The sequence below is a fragment of the Oncorhynchus nerka genome, linkage group LG15, assembly GCF_034236695.1.
Source record: "Oncorhynchus nerka isolate Pitt River linkage group LG15, Oner_Uvic_2.0, whole genome shotgun sequence".
NCBI lineage: Eukaryota > Metazoa > Chordata > Actinopteri > Salmoniformes > Salmonidae > Oncorhynchus > Oncorhynchus nerka.
Window position 1 is genome coordinate 91,993,701 of NC_088410.1, and position 16,039 is coordinate 92,009,739.

The following is a 16,039-nucleotide window of genomic DNA, read 5'->3' on the forward strand; positions in this document are numbered from 1 at the left end:
TTCACATCGACGGGACTTCAGTGAAGCGGGTCGAGAGTTCGTAGGTGTTCACATCGCTAAGGATCATGGTCCACACACACCAACACAGTCGTGAAGAGGGCACGACAATTCCTCTTCCCCATCAGGAGGCTGAAAAGACTTGCCATGGGCCCACAGATCCTCACCATTGAGTACATCTTGACTGGCTGCATCACTGCCTGGTATGGCATCTGACCGCAAGGCACTACAGAGAATAGTGAGTACAGCCCAATACATGACTGGAGCCGAGCTCCCTGTCATCCAGGATGCAAGGCGCTACAGAGGGTAGTGAGTACAGCCCAATACATGACTGGAGCCGAGCTCCCTGTCATCCAGGATGCAAGGCGCTACAGAGGGTAGTGAGTACAGCCCAATACATGACTGGAGCCGAGCTCCCTGTCATCCAGGATGCAAGGCGCTACAGAGGGTAGTGAGTACAGCCCAATACATGACTGGAGCCGAGCTCCCTGTCATCCAGGATGCAAGGCGCTACAGAGGGTAGTGAGTACAGCCCAATACATCACTGGATCCGAGCTCCCTGTCATCCAGGATGCAAGGCGCTACAGAGGATAGTGAGTACAGCCCAATACATGACTGGAGCCGAGCTCCCTGTCATCCAGGATGCAAGGCGCTACAGAGGGTAGTGAGTACAGCCCAATACATGACTGGAGCCGAGCTCCCTGTCATCCAGGATGCAAGGCGCTACAGAGGGTAGTGAGTACAGCCCAATACATGACTGGAGCCTAGCTCCCTGTCATCCAGGATGCAAGGCGCTACAGAGGGTAGTGAGTACAGCCCAATACATGACTGGAGCCGAGCTCCCTGTCATCCAGGATGCAAGGCGCTACAGAGGGTAGTGAGTACAGCCCAATACATGACTGGAGCCGAGCTCCCTGTCATCCAGGATGCAAGGCGCTACAGAGGGTAGTGAGTACAGCCCAATACATGACTGGAGCCGAGCTCCCTGTCATCCAGGATGCAAGGCGCTACAGAGGGTAGTGAGTACAGCCCAATACATGACTGGAGCCGAGCTCCCTGTCATCCAGGATGCAAGGCGCTACAGAGGGTAGTGAGTACAGCCCAATACATGACTGGAGCCGAGCTCCCTGTCATCCAGGATGCAAGGCGCTACAGAGGGTAGTGAGTACAGCCCAATACATGACTGGAGCCGAGCTCCCTGTCATCTAGGATGCAAGGCGCTACAGAGGGTAGTGAGTACAGCCCAATACATCACTGGATCCGAGCTCCCTGTCATTCAGGATGCAAGGCGCTACAGAGGGTAGTGAGTACAGCTCAATACATGACTGGAGCCGAGCTCCCTGTCATCCAGGACCTGTATACAAGGCGGTGTCAGAGCAAGGCCCTAAAAACGGTTAAAGACTCCAGCCACCCAAGTCATAGCGTGTTCTCTCTGCTACCACACGGTAATTGGGAGCGATGCACCAAGTCTGGAACCAACAGGACCCGGTAAAGCTTCTACCCCCAAGACATAAGATGTACCTGTGTACCTGTGTAGAGTAGGTGAACGGCTGATCCACACATGTGGAGATCATCCGTTCACCTACTCTGCGTCTCACAAAGACACGGAGGTTGGAACCAAACATCTCAAATTTGGACTCATCAGACCGAAGGACAGATTTCTTATAGCGATAAGACTGTTAAATAGTTAGTCCGGGTAGCTGTGGTTAACTACTTAACTCTCTGTATTGACCCTTTTTATTACTGACTTTTTGACTCATCACATGTTGCTACTGTTTAATATCTGTCACTTTATTCCTAGTTAGATGTACAGTACCAGTCAAAGGTTTGGACACACCAACTCATTCTAGGGTTTCTCTTTATTTTTACTACTTTTTACATTGTAGAATAATAGTGAAGACATCAAGGCAAAAGGTGGCTACTTTGAAGAATCTCAAATATAACACATATTTTGATTTGTTTAACACTTTTTTTTGTCACTACATGATTCCATATGTGTTATTTCATAGTTTTGATGTCTTTACTATTATTCTACAATATAGAAAATAGTAAAGAATATAAAAATAAAGAAATACCCTTGAATGAGTAGGTGTGTCCAAACTTTTGACTGGTACTGTACATATCTACCTCGTACCCCTGCACATCAACTCAGTACTCGTACCCTGTGTACATAGATAGTCAGGTTATTGCCTCGTACCCCTGCACATCAACTCAGTACTCGTACCCTGTGTACATAGATAGTCAGGTTATTGTTATTACCTCGTACCCCTGCACATCAACTCAGTACTCGTACCCTGTGTACATAGATAGTCAAGTTATTACCTCGTACACCTGCACATCAACTCAGTACTGGTACCCCATGTATATAGTCAAGTTATTACCTCGTACCTCTACACATCAACTCAGTACACGTACCCTGTGTACATAGATAGTCAAGTTATTACCTCGTACCCCTACACATCAACTCAGTACTCGTACCCTGTGTACATAGATAGTCAAGTTATTACCTCGTACCCCTACACATCAACTCAGTACTCGTACCCTGTGTACATAGATAGTCAAGTTATTACCTCTTACCCCTACACATCAACTCAGTACTCGTACCCTGTGTACATAGATAGTCAAGTTATTACCTCGTACCCCTACACATCAACTCAGTACTCGTACCCTGTGTATATAGTCAAGTTATTTTTACTCATTGTGTATTTATTCCTTGTGTTACTATTTTCTTTCTCTCTGCATTGTTGGGGAGGGCCCATAAGTCAGCATTTCCCCGTTAATCTACAGCTGTTGTTTACGAAGCATGACCAATAAAACATGATTTTATTTTAAATACTAGGCACACACATTTGAAAATGCTTAAATCACATAAATAGTTTTTCATCAAGTTCGTCATTGCTCTTGAAAACAAGATTTTCATCTCAATGAGACCAAGTTGTTGTACTGATGTATGTCTAAATCGATTTGACACAAAAATCCTCTGTACTAGTTGTCCAGGCTCTGGTCTTGTCCCATCTTGATTACTGTCTGGTAATATGGTCAAGTGCAGCAAAGAAAGACCTAGAAAAGCTGCATCTTGCCCTTAACTGCACATACAGAACTAACATCAACAACATGCTATGTCTTTCCTGGTTGAGGGTTGACGAGAGATGAACTGCTTCTCTTGTAGTTTTGATGAGAAATATTACTGTGATGAAAATTCCAGATTGTCTACATAATCAAATAACATTCAGCTCAGACACCCATACATACGCCACAAGACGTGTCACAAGGGGTCTCTTCAGACACCCATACATACGCCACAAGACATGTCACCAGGGGTCTCTTCAGACACCCATACATACGCCACAAGATATGTCACCAGGGGTCTCTTCAGACACCCATACATACGCCACAAGACATGTCACCAGGGGTCTCTTCAGACACCCATACATACGCCACAAGACATGTCACCAGGGGTCTCTTCAGACACCCATACATACCCCACAAGACATGTCACCAGGGGTCTCTTCAGAACAAATTCACGGCAACGCACAGTGTTATACGAAATCTCCAATGACTCACGCAAAATGACCTTTAGAAATGGATTAATCAACATTTAATGGAACGGTGGGACTGTGAGGACGCACGCACACACACACACACACACACACACACACACACACACACACACACACACAAACACACACAACGAACACACGCACACACACACACACAACGAACACACACACACAACGAACACACGCACACACACACACACAACGAACACACGCACACACACACAAATACATACACACACACAAACACGAACACACGCACACACACACACACAAATACATACACACACACAAGCACAAACACACACAAGCACAAACACACACACAAACACACACACACAAACACACACACATTGTTTTTTAGTTGTATTGTTTGTACATCGTATTTTACAATTGTGTGACTGTCCTTGTTTATCATTGTATCATCAGTGTTTTGTTACTTGTCATATCTTGTGTTTTTTGTGGAGCCCAGGAAGAGTAGCTGCTGCTTGATTTGATTTTAAAAGTTTTCTTGTGCGTGTTTGGTGCGTGTTTGGTGCGTGTTTGATGTGTGTTTGGTGCGTGTTTGATGTGTGTTTGGTGCGTGTTTGATGTGTGTTTGGTGCGTGTTTGGTGCGTGTTTGATGCGTGTTTGGTGCGTGTTTGATGTGTGTTTGATGCGTGTTTGATGTGTGTTTGTTCTCTTAACCCTGCAGCCATGGTGGAGTTGGATGGTGATGACATCAGAATCTCTTCCAGAGGGAAGCTGGCAGAGAGAGACATTGTCCAGGTGACTCACACACACACACACACACTTTAGTAAGTCACACAGGCCATGAACACAGCTACGAACAAACACAGCTTTTCTTGACCAGTTGATATGTCATGGCTCTCCCTAGGAGGTCTTTATCCAGTGAGGGGTATTGTTGGATTTTTTTTACAATCACTAGGACCCATTTCTCAATACTTAGGTCACTTTTTCACTTTTTCAAAACTCTTCACACAGTTCTCTTAACCAACTTTCAGCTTGAGCACAGCAGTAAATTTCACATCCAAAATGCACTAAAACCACCAAGGTGAGAGGAAAATAATTCCTCTATGGGGTTGAGGAATAGAGAGAAAGGTGAGAGGAAAATAATTCCTCTATGGGGTTGAGGAATAGAGAGAAAGGTGAGAGGAAACACCATCCTTGGATGGTCTGCAAACCACTCTGTGACTGCACTGGAGTGGGGAAATGCCACATTGTCCCATACAAGTACAAACGTTGGCCGGTGTTGTATGACTCAATTAGCAGTTTGTCTAACAGCCATCCACCAGAGGATATTGCTGCACACATTGTGATGTTGTCCCCTCTGGCCCGGGACATCCACTGTGGCTCTTTTCCCAACCACATTCCTTACTCGCCGCCGTGTTTTGGCCAAGTCGAAACCAGCCTCATCCACAAAGATGAATATGTGGGGTGTTTGCCTGGCTTCATTCTCAATGACTCTCTAAAATAAATCCACAGGGCAACGTAAGAGTTAGTCTATTACGGTAGTTTACATTATACCTTAAAACATGCCGCAGTGTGCCTCTGCCCTGTTTGCTTTTGTTCAAAACCAGTTCTGTATTTATGATCATTTTACCTGGACTTATTGGTTCCTGAGTTGCTTGACTCGTTCAGAGTTCCTCTCAAAGAGGACAGTGTACAACTGCTTCATCCTGACTTGATGTTGTTTCAGGGCTCTAGAAATAGTTGTTATTGTGACATTGTCTGCTAACACTCGTCCCGAATCTCTGTGAGTTTTATGCCATTGTTTCTGATGACCATATCAACGATTGCAGTTTCCTGCACAGCAGTGAAAATTCTATCTCTCCTGCCTGTGGGAGGTAACCGTTGAGTCCTAAGCAGAAATACTAAAACAATTACACACCAGTGGGTTTGGAGACTTTGCTCAATTTACTTCTGTAATGAGCAGTTCAGTCAGATGCCCTTGCAGAATAATGCACGTCTCACCTGGTGTTTTGCCAGAAATGTCTCACAATAGATGCCACTGTTGAGTGTTGCAGATTTGTCTGCACTCTCAGACCAGCCTCTCTCAGACCAGCCTCTCTCAGACCAGCCTCTCTCAGACCAGCCACTCTCAGACCAGCCTCTCTCAGACCAGCCTCTCTCAGACCAGCCTCTCTCAGACCAGCCTCTCTCAGACCAGCCTCTCTCAGACCAGCCTCTCTCAGACCAGCCTCTCTCAGACCAGCCTCTCTCAGACCAGCCTCTCTCATTGACAGACCATGATTTATTACATGATCAGTTATAGTGGCCCCTAATCTCATCTGAGACTACAGCTCTTGATCTTCCTCTCAGTCTTCTTCCACCACACATACGTAGTCCTCTCCCTCTCCCAGCCACTCTTCTTCCTCTCCCAGCCACTCTTCTTCCTCTCCCAGCCACTCTTCTTCCTCTCCCAGCCACTCTTCTTCCTCTCCCAGCCACTCTTCTTCCTCTCCCAGCCACTCTTCTCCCTCTCCCAGCCACTCTTCTTCCTCTCCCAGCCCTCTTCTTCCTCTGTCAGCCACTTCTCTATCTCTGTCTGGGTCCATGTTTACATTACAGTACAGCATTATTCCTAAGATGTCCACTTTTGTATAGATGGTAATGTAATTGAAAGACATAACACCTGGGTAGGTGTTCAGCTACAATGGGAATCAGCTGTGGTTGGTCTAATTGTTTTGATAGTATTTCATTTTTTAGATTTGGAATATACTGTATTTCAATACGTTATTACTGTAGAAATGTAGCAAATTTCTGTCTTATTCAATTTTGTGTTATTTTAGGTTTTGAACATAAGTTGAACAGTTTTGAAAAGAGTATGTAAACATGTGCAAATTGGCCTGTAGGTACATATAGAGTTTTGGTGGCGGTTGTGTCTGAGTGAGAAAAGAAATCATGAAATTTGATGTAGTCATTGAATGCATTTTGTGCCAAAGCAATGAAAAATTATCCACAGTTTAGCCCACATAGACTGCTGTTGTGCTCACTGTGTGAAGGGTTTTGACCTAAGTATTGAAAAAAGGGTCCTAGCGATTGTAAAAAAAAAGTTTACAAAAAACTGTACATTTGAAGTGTTTATTTAAAATGTCATATTCATGAGATGTTATGAGAAGTTGTCATAAGGTATTTTGTCTCTCCTTGCCAGTTTGTCCCATTCAGAGACTACATGGATCGTACAGGGAACCATGTCCTCAGTATGGCCCGGCTAGCCAAGGATGTCCTGGCTGAGATCCCTGATCAGTTCATCTCTTATATGAAGAGTCGGGGCATCAAACCCAACCCTGCACCGCCCCCTACACACCCTCTGGACACACACACCACACACAGATCTGACCACCTCACACACACACCTTTACACTGAGTACTGATGAGAGAGACACCATCAAAGATTTGCAACCCCTAGGAATCATAGGAGGGGAACTCTCTGTCTACTTCCTGATTGGAACATCGAGACAGGACGTGATGTAAGAGGAAGCTATTAAAGCTACAGGTGTTTGTGTCAGAACTCTCCCGAACAGGTAACTCTCTGGACTGGGGAAGACAACAGTGTTTCTGTTCATTGTGGTTCTATCTATTCTGTTTGTCTCTCTGGAGGAGAAGAGAGACCACCATGGAGAGATTATATGTAGCTGTGCCATACAAGGACTATGGTGATCGATGACTTGTCTTTTTATCAACATACATGGGCCTGTGACTGTTTTCTCTTGTATTGTTAAAGAGCAGGTGTGATCGAGGGGTCATGTTGTGGTTGAAACTTGTGCCTGTGTGTAGAGGGGTCATCTAACCGACCAAGTGGAACCCTTATGTGAACACTGACATCTCACCTTCGACCTTTGATCTTGCATGTGATTGGTGTATTGGAGCGCGTGTGTTAAGGTGGTGATGTTTTTAGAAACCTTTCCATCAGTTTACTAGTTTGTTTTAGCCCTCAGACATGTCTTCATCATTCTAGTTTGTTTTGGCCCTCAGACATGTCTTCATCATTCTAGTTTGTTTTGGCCCTCAGACATGTCTTCATCATTCTAGTTTGTTTTGGGCCTCAGACATGTCTTCATCATTCTAGTTTGTTTTGGCCCTCAGACATGTCTATATATTGATTTGTAGCTTCATCATTCTAGTTTGTTTTGGGCCTCAGACATGTCTTCATCATTCTAGTTTGTTTTGGCCCTCAGACATGTCTTCATCATTCTAGTTTGTTTTGGCCCTCAGACATGTCTATATATTGATTTGTAACTTAATCATTCTAGTTTGTTTTAGGCCTCAGACATGTCTTCATCATTCTAGTTTGTTTTGGCCCTCAGACATGTCTATATATTGATTTGTAACTTCATCATTCTAGTTTGTTTTAGGCCTCAGACATGTCTTCATCATTCTAGTTTGTTTTAGGCCCTCAGACATGTCTATATATTGATTTGTAACTTCATCATTCTAGTTTGTTTTAGGCCTCAGACATGTCTTCATCATTCTAGTTTGTTTTGGCCCTCAGACATGTCTTCATCATTCTAGTTTGTTTTGGCCCTCAGACATGTCTTCATCATTCTAGTTTGTTTTGGCCCTCAGACATGTCTTCATCATTCTAGTTTGTTTTGGCCCTCAGACATGTCTTCATCATTCTAGTTTGTTTTGGCCCTCAGACATGTCTTCATCATTCTAGTTTGTTTTGGCCCTCAGACATGTCTATATATTGATTTGTAGCTTCATCATTCTAGTTTGTTTTGGCCCTCAGACATGTCTTCATCATTCTAGTTTGTTTTGGCCCTCAGACGTCTTCATCATTCTAGTTTGTTTTGGCCCTCAGACGTCTTCATCATTCTAGTTTGTTTTGGCCCTCAGACGTCTTCATCATTCTAGTTTGTTTTGGCCCTCAGACATGTCTTCATCATTCTAGTTTGTTTTAGGCCTCAGACATGTCTTCATCATTCTAGTTTGTTTTAGGCCTCAGACATGTCTTCATCATTCTAGTTTGTTTTAGGCCCTCAGACATGTCTATATATTGATTTGTAGCTTCATCATTCTAGTTTGTTTTGGCCCTCAGACGTCTTCATCATTCTAGTTTGTTTTAGGCCTCAGACATGTCTTCATCATTCTAGTTTGTTTTGGGCCTCAGACATGTCTATATATTGATTTGTAACTTCATCATTCAAGGTGAAGAAAAGAAAAGTATTTTACATGTTTTGTTTCATTGCTTCACTAAGTTTTTCGTACTCCCATAAGTTATTGATTCTTCTCTTGCTTTACATTTCAAAGCATGTTTGTGTAGGACGAAATTTGCCTGTATGCCTGTATTTATAATGTATCAAAGTGGCATGGATATATAAGGATATATAATGATTTTGTATTTGTTTAGTTATTTTATCATTTCTAGGTACCTTCCCAGTTTAGATTTCTCTACAACACACAGTTAGTTAGATAGTTAGCAATACGATTAAGCACAAGGGCGAGATACTTCAACCACCACAGCAATTGGTAGAACCTGTCTGTGACGTCATCGTAACTGTAACATACATAGCCACACCTGTAACATACATCATCATAAGTATTGGTTTTGATAGTTGACCAGGTCATATTTGGGATCAGTCAAAGATATTTAAAATATACAAATTATTACGCAATTCAAAAGCACAAAAAAAAATAATAATCTAATACTCTTTCAACTATTCCATTTTTTTTCTCTCTTTTCATCTCTCTCTTTCCATAGAGAATGGATTTTTGTTTATTGATATTAAACCTCTCTGGATAAATGTATCCACTTGAAGAATATTTTATTCTATGAATCCTTTTCATGATCAACAATAACTCGCCCACCAGTCCTTTATCTCTCTCTCTCTCTCTCTCTCTCTCTCTCTCTCTCCCCCTCTCTCTCTCTCTCTCTCTCTCACTCACTCACTCCCTCCCTGTCCTCTCCTCCATTTGTCTCTGACTGTGTCCATTAGCTCTGGCCATCGGAGTGAGGAAGTTGTGAAGTATAGACATAGTCTGGTCACCCTCAGTGCAGCATACAAAGTCACTCAGCTAGATCAATACTCTGTAGGCCTTAATCATACTGTAGACCGCATTCCAACCAAGCCTGATAAAGAACTAGGGCTGCATAATTACGGTAACTATATACCAAAAATGTAGAGGTTTTCCAGAAATCCCTGGTGGAAGATTTTCTTGAATCAGAAGGGGTAATTTTGGGTAATTTTGGGAAAGTTCATTTTGCCATCCGTTATACAACTCTCTCCTCTTACGAGTTAGAGTGATTTAGACCTAAAGTATTAATAATTAGTACTTTACAACAATACATATTCCTCCCCATCAACTTTAAGGAAAGCACTTCATTCTATTCCTTAAAGGTGTACTGGTACTTCCAGAGTATGTGTTTTATTATTTTGGGGGGGAGATGATGATGATCGTATTGATATATCACATGGTAATATCCTTGTTTGTTTTGTTCTGGAATGTGTGTGATGATAAGCCATTTAATCTGCAGAGTACATTACAATAAAAGTGAATAGAATTGCACATTGACTTGAATAGGCAGGTTCATTCTAGTAGTTCTATTTCTATATAGAAAGACAACATCTCTCCTCAAATCCTGATCTGTAGGGTTGGCAGATTGTGTACTGCACATCCATCCACTCACCTGGGGCACAAAGGCAAGACAGTGTTTTACGTGTCATGCCGACATCTGTAACATAGACACCATCTTATCCAGATCATGTGCATGGCAGTGGCAAGTAATGGCAGCAAGTTCAGTGGACTGTTTGCTTTCTCTTCTGTTTGGTCTCTCGTGCCTGGCCATTTCTGTTGTTAGGGTCTCTAGGTAGGAGATATCACCCATGGGGAAACTGTAGCCGACCAGCATGTTGCACAGTCCATTGTTTAATACTTTTTAAAATATGTGTTTTTTTATATACACCTCTTTCCATGTTTGTTGTTTAACTCTCTGGGTTTCTAAATTGCATGGTTCCCCTTTTTGTTCCTTTGAAGCGGTTTTAATTGTACACGTTGTCATACGGTGTGTTGTGAAAGGCTTTCATTGGCCATAAATTAAAATGAATAAAAAAAATTAAAAAACGAATGACTACTTTTTATAAAAGTTGTTGGAGAGTTGCACTTTGATGTAGAGGTCTTCACCCGAATACCAGAGGTTACAAAATTCAAACTTTTCTGTCTTGTCGGGTTGGGTCCTGTTTCATTGTCATCAGGTCTGCTCGGGTCTGGTCTAACCCGGACCCATTACAGTACGGGTAGGGTCTAAGTCTGGTTGTCATCAGGGCCGCTCGGGTCTGGTCTAACCCGGACCCATTACAGTACGGGTAGGGTCTAAGTCTGGTTGTCATCAGGTCCGCTCGGGTCTGGTCTAACCCGGACCCATTACAGTACGGGTAGGGTCTAAGTCTGGTTGTCATCAGGTCCGCTCGGGTCTGGTCTAACCCGGACCCATTACAGTACGGGTAGGGTCTAAGTCTGGTTGTCATCAGGTCCGCTCGGGTCTGGTCTAACCCGGACCCATTACAGTACGGGTAGGGTCTAAGTCTGGTTGTCATCAGGTCCGCTCGGTTCTGGTCTAACCCGGACCCATTACAGTACGGGTAGGGTCTAAGTCTGGTTGTCATCAGGGCCGCTCGGGTCTGGTCTAACCCGGACCCATTACAGTACGGGTAGGGTCTAAGTCTGGTTGTCATCAGGTCCGCCGGGTCTGGTCTAACCCGGACCCATTACAGTACGGGTAGGGTCTAAGTCTGGTTGTCATCAGGTCCGCTCGGGTCTGGTCTAACCCGGACCCATTACAGTACGGGTAGGGTCTAAGTCTGGTTGTCATCAGGTCCGCTCGGGTCTGGTCTAACCCGGACCCATTACAGTACGGGTAGGGTCTAAGTCTGGTTGTCATCAGGTCCGCTCGGTTCTGGTCTAACCCGGACCCATTACAGTACGGGTAGGGTCTAAGTCTGGTTGTCATCAGGGCCGCTCGGGTCTGGTCTAACCCGGACCCATTACAGTACGGGTAGGGTCTAAGTCTGGTTGTCATCAGGTCCGCTCGGGTCTGGTCTAACCCGGACCCATTACAGTACGGGTAGGGTCTAAGTCTGGTTGTCATCAGGTCCGCTCGGGTCCGGGTCTGATTGTCCTCGGTTCCATTCGGGTCCTTTACTTTGATAACCTATTAGTTATTTCACTCAACAGACTGTACTATAAGGACTGTCAACGTTTTGCCACTAACAATATACTGTAGTCCTTCCTAAAACAAATTGTGAAATTACTGGATCACGATTTGTTTTATGAGGCTAATTCAAATATGTTTGTCTCTGGACCGTTTTTACAACAGTGGGCTAAATCAGGGTCACACAGAGTGTTTCTTGGTCGTCTTAAACAAATCTACTCTGAAAGAAAAGTATACACCTCACACACATAGTTATGGGTGTAAAAACAAGAAGATACCTGTACCTCTCACACATGGTTATGGGTGTAAAAACAAGAAGATACCTGTACCTCTCACACATGGTTATGGGTGTAAAAACAAGAAGATACCTGTACCTCTCACACATGGTTATGGGTGTAAAAACAAGAAGACACCTGTACCTCTCACACATGGTTATGGGTGTAAAAACAAGAAGATACCTGTACCTCTCACACATGGTTATGGGTGTAAAAACAAGAAGACGCCTGTACCTCTCACACATGGTTATGGGTGTAAAAACAAGAAGACACCTGTACCTCTCACACATGGTTATGGGTGTAAAAACAAGAAGACACCTGTACCTCTCACACATGGTTATGGGTGTAAAAACAAGAAGACACCTGTACCTCTCACACATGGTTATGGGTGTAAAAACAAGAAGACACCTGTACCTCTCACACATGGTTATGGGTGTAAAAACAAGAAGACACCTGTACCTCTCACACATGGTTATGGGTGTAAAAACAAGAAGACACCTGTACCTCTCACACATGGTTATGGGTGTAAAAACAAGAAGATACCTGTACCTCTCACACATGGTTATGGGTGTAAAAACAAGAAGACACCTGTACCTCTCACACATGGTTATGGCTGTAATAACAAGAAGACGCCTGTACCTCTCACACATGGTTATGGCTGTAAAAACAAGAAGACGCCTGTACCTCTCACACATGGTTATGGCTGTAAAAACAAGAAGACGCCTGTACCTCTCACACATGGTTATGGGTGTAAAAACAAGAAGACACCTGTACCATGTCAGATGTAGAGGTGGTTATGGCTGTAAAAACAAGAAGACACCTGTACCATGTCAGATGTAGAGGTGGTTATGGGTGTAAAAACAAGAAGACACCTGTACCATGTCAGATGTAGAGGTGGTTATAGGTGTAAAAACAAGAAGACACCTGCACCATGTCAGATGTAGAGTTCAAATGTATTACGTTTTGAGTTTGCATCCCAATATTACACTTTACGTACATCACAGAAGACTGAAATATAACTAAACTAAACCGTAAACAAATTTTCGACATATTTTTTGAAATAATGTTTATTAATTAATGCTATATTGTAATTTACTTCGCTGCCATGGCCTGTTTATTGCCGTACCTCCCTTATCTTACCTCATTTGCACACACTGTACATAGACAAAAAAAATTCTACTGTATTATTGACTGTATGTTTGTTTATTCCATGTGTAACTCTGTGTTGTTGTATGTGTCGAACTGCTTTGCTTTATCTTGGCCAGGTCGCAGTTGTAAATGAGAACTTGTTCTCAACTGGCCTACCTGGTTAAATAAATAAAGGTGAAATAAAAAAATAAAAAATCATGAAATTCCACCCATGAGGCCACTAGGTCATTTGACTGCAGGAAAAGGCTATAAGCTGATTTGTCTCACGTTGCCTAATCTCCCATTGCCAACCAGAACACTAAGGCCTAACAAGGAACCCAAACCGGCTGTGTGCGTGCACCATCGTGCACTATCATGCATACATTTGTTTTGTCCCCCTACACCAAACGTGATCACGACACGCAGGTTAAAATATCAAAACAAACTCTGAACCAATGACATTAATTTGGGGACAGGTCGAAAAGCATTAAACATGTATGGTAATTTAGCTAGTTAGCTTGCACATGCTAGTTAATTTGTTCTATTTAGCTAGCTTGCTGTTGCTAGCTAATTTGTCCTGGGATATAAACATTGAGTTGTTATTTTACCTGAAATGCACAAGGACCTCTAATCCGACAATTAATCCACACATAAAACGGACAATCGAATCGTTTCAAGTCATCTCTCCTCCTTCCAGGCTTTTTCATCTTTGAACTTATATGGTGATCGCATCTAAACTTTCATAGTATTACCCACGACAACCGGCAACAAAGTTCGTCTTTCAATCACCCACGTGGGTATAACCAATGAGGAGATGCACGTGGGTACCTGCTTCTATAAACCAATGAGGAGATGGAATAGGCAGGACTTTCAGCACGATCTGCGTCATGAAATAGGAATGACTTCTATTTTAGCCCTTGGTAACGCAGACGCTCGTTGGCGCGTGTGAACAGTGTGGTTGCAATAGTTGAATAACATGGATTTCTACATTTATTTTGCATCGCTCGCACACGCGACGTGTCCGGTCTGGTCAGCATGTTAAGGAGTAATTCCTAAAACATCCTATAAAGAAGGTCTGTTCTCATTGACACTAACTAGTCCAGTGATCAGCTTCCCTGGTCCAGCTCAGTGTTGTTGTCACATTTCCCAGAACTCCAACACTTTCACAGAAAAATGGAACACCTTCAAAGTTCTATCATCAGAACACCACATTAACTTCTCTATATCTGTTCTGCCAGATCTCTGACCTGCCCAAAGTGTGGTCTGATGGGTGACAGCCCAGACACCCAGCAGCGTTGACCTTGGCCACGTTGAGAACTAACCTGGATAGTACCACCACACTCAGGAGATGGCACATCTAGTTGAAGGGCCAGACAAGACAGTAACAGTGTGTTGCCATGCCTGGGCTAATGGGTGACCCTTGAACCTAATGTGCCAGATCTCTGCCTTGTCCAATTGTGAATCAGGGTAGGGCAGAGATGTGTGTGACCAGATGTATGCCAGCCCAGACACCCAACAGCTCAGCTGCCCAGCCGTCCAGGCACTGTTGACCCTTGACCTTGATGTGACAACTTCCTTGGGTGCTGCACAACTGTCCCTGTGCCTTCTTGAGAAGCTTCCCGACATCAACGAGCAGATAGCTTTTGATACAGACACACCATGGAAATAAACAGGGAATGCAGGGAATGCTTGGGTGCCACTATCAGACATTTAAACCTGGATATAGACACGAGGAGCACTCTATTCCGTTGATACGGTGTCAAAGATTCTGATTATCGGAGAAAATATTACATCATCATATTAACATGGTTTCCATGGTTTCAACACAAGTACTAATCTGTAAATAAACCTGGAAGTAATATGTCACTATACATTTTATGTTTAACTAATGTCAGTTTATGTGACTAACTACAATAGTTAAACGTCACAATCTTGAAATGTTTTCTAATGAGACCATGTTGATAGGAACCACAATGTCATTGTGTTTGTGGTTCCTGTAAGGTAACAGGGGACGAGTCTCTTTCAGAAGGACATCTGAATCAGTGGAGGTTGGTGGGAGGAGCTGTAGGAGAACAGGCTCATTTTAATGGATGGAACGGAATCAATGGAATGATATCAAACACATCAACCACATGGAAGCAACATGTTTGACTCCATTACAATGAGCCCATCCTCCTATAGCTCCTTCCACCAACCTCCTCTGGTCTGAATAACCAATAAATAATCCAGTGGCGAAGCAAACACACACACACACACACACACACACACACACATACATACATACATACACACACACACACACACACACACACACGCGTGCGCATATATCCACACACACACACGCGTGCGCATATATCCACACACACACACACACACACACACACACACACACACACACACACACACACACACATATGCATTATTGATGAATAACACCTGGCCAAAGCTGTGAATTCACAGTGAAAGTTGTGAATTATCTTCCTTTCTAACAGCATTTGGGTTGCATCAGGTTTTGTCCCCTGAAAAACCACACGGCCACACTGCCACTACATGAGAGTGGTACACACGCTTTAAAACCATTTCCTCACTCCGATGGCCAGAGCTAATGGACACAGTCAGAGACAAATGGAGGAGAGGACAGGGAGGGAGTGAGAGAGAGAGAGAGAGAGAGAGGGACAGAGAGAGAGAGAGAGAGGGGGGGGACAGAGAGAGAGAGGGAGGACAGAGAGAGAGAGAGAGAGAGAGAGAGAGAGGGACAGAGAGAGAGAGAGAGAGAGAGAGAGAGGGACAGAGAGAGAGAGACAGAGAGGGAGAGAGAGAGAGAGAGAGAGAGAGAGAGAGAGAGGGACAGAGAGAGAGAGAGAGAGAGAGAGAGAGAGAGAGAGAGAGAGAGAGAGGGACAGAGAGAGAGAGAGAGAGAGGGACA

General features: G+C 43.6%; 1 protein-coding gene across 1 annotated transcript in view; it reads left to right on the forward strand.

Annotated features, from left to right (window-relative positions):
- Nucleotides 1-9,309, forward strand: part of LOC115143522 (copine-5-like) — a 372,435-nt gene extending 363,126 nt beyond the window's left edge. Inside the window, 3 exon segments of the mRNA XM_065002049.1 lie at nt 4,250-4,323; nt 6,710-6,851; nt 6,854-9,309. Of these exon segments, the coding sequence (XP_064858121.1) occupies nt 4,250-4,323; nt 6,710-6,851; nt 6,854-6,897 (260 nt within the window). The 3' untranslated portion in view covers nt 6,898-9,309.
- The last annotated feature ends 6,730 nt before the right edge of the window (nt 9,310-16,039 follow it).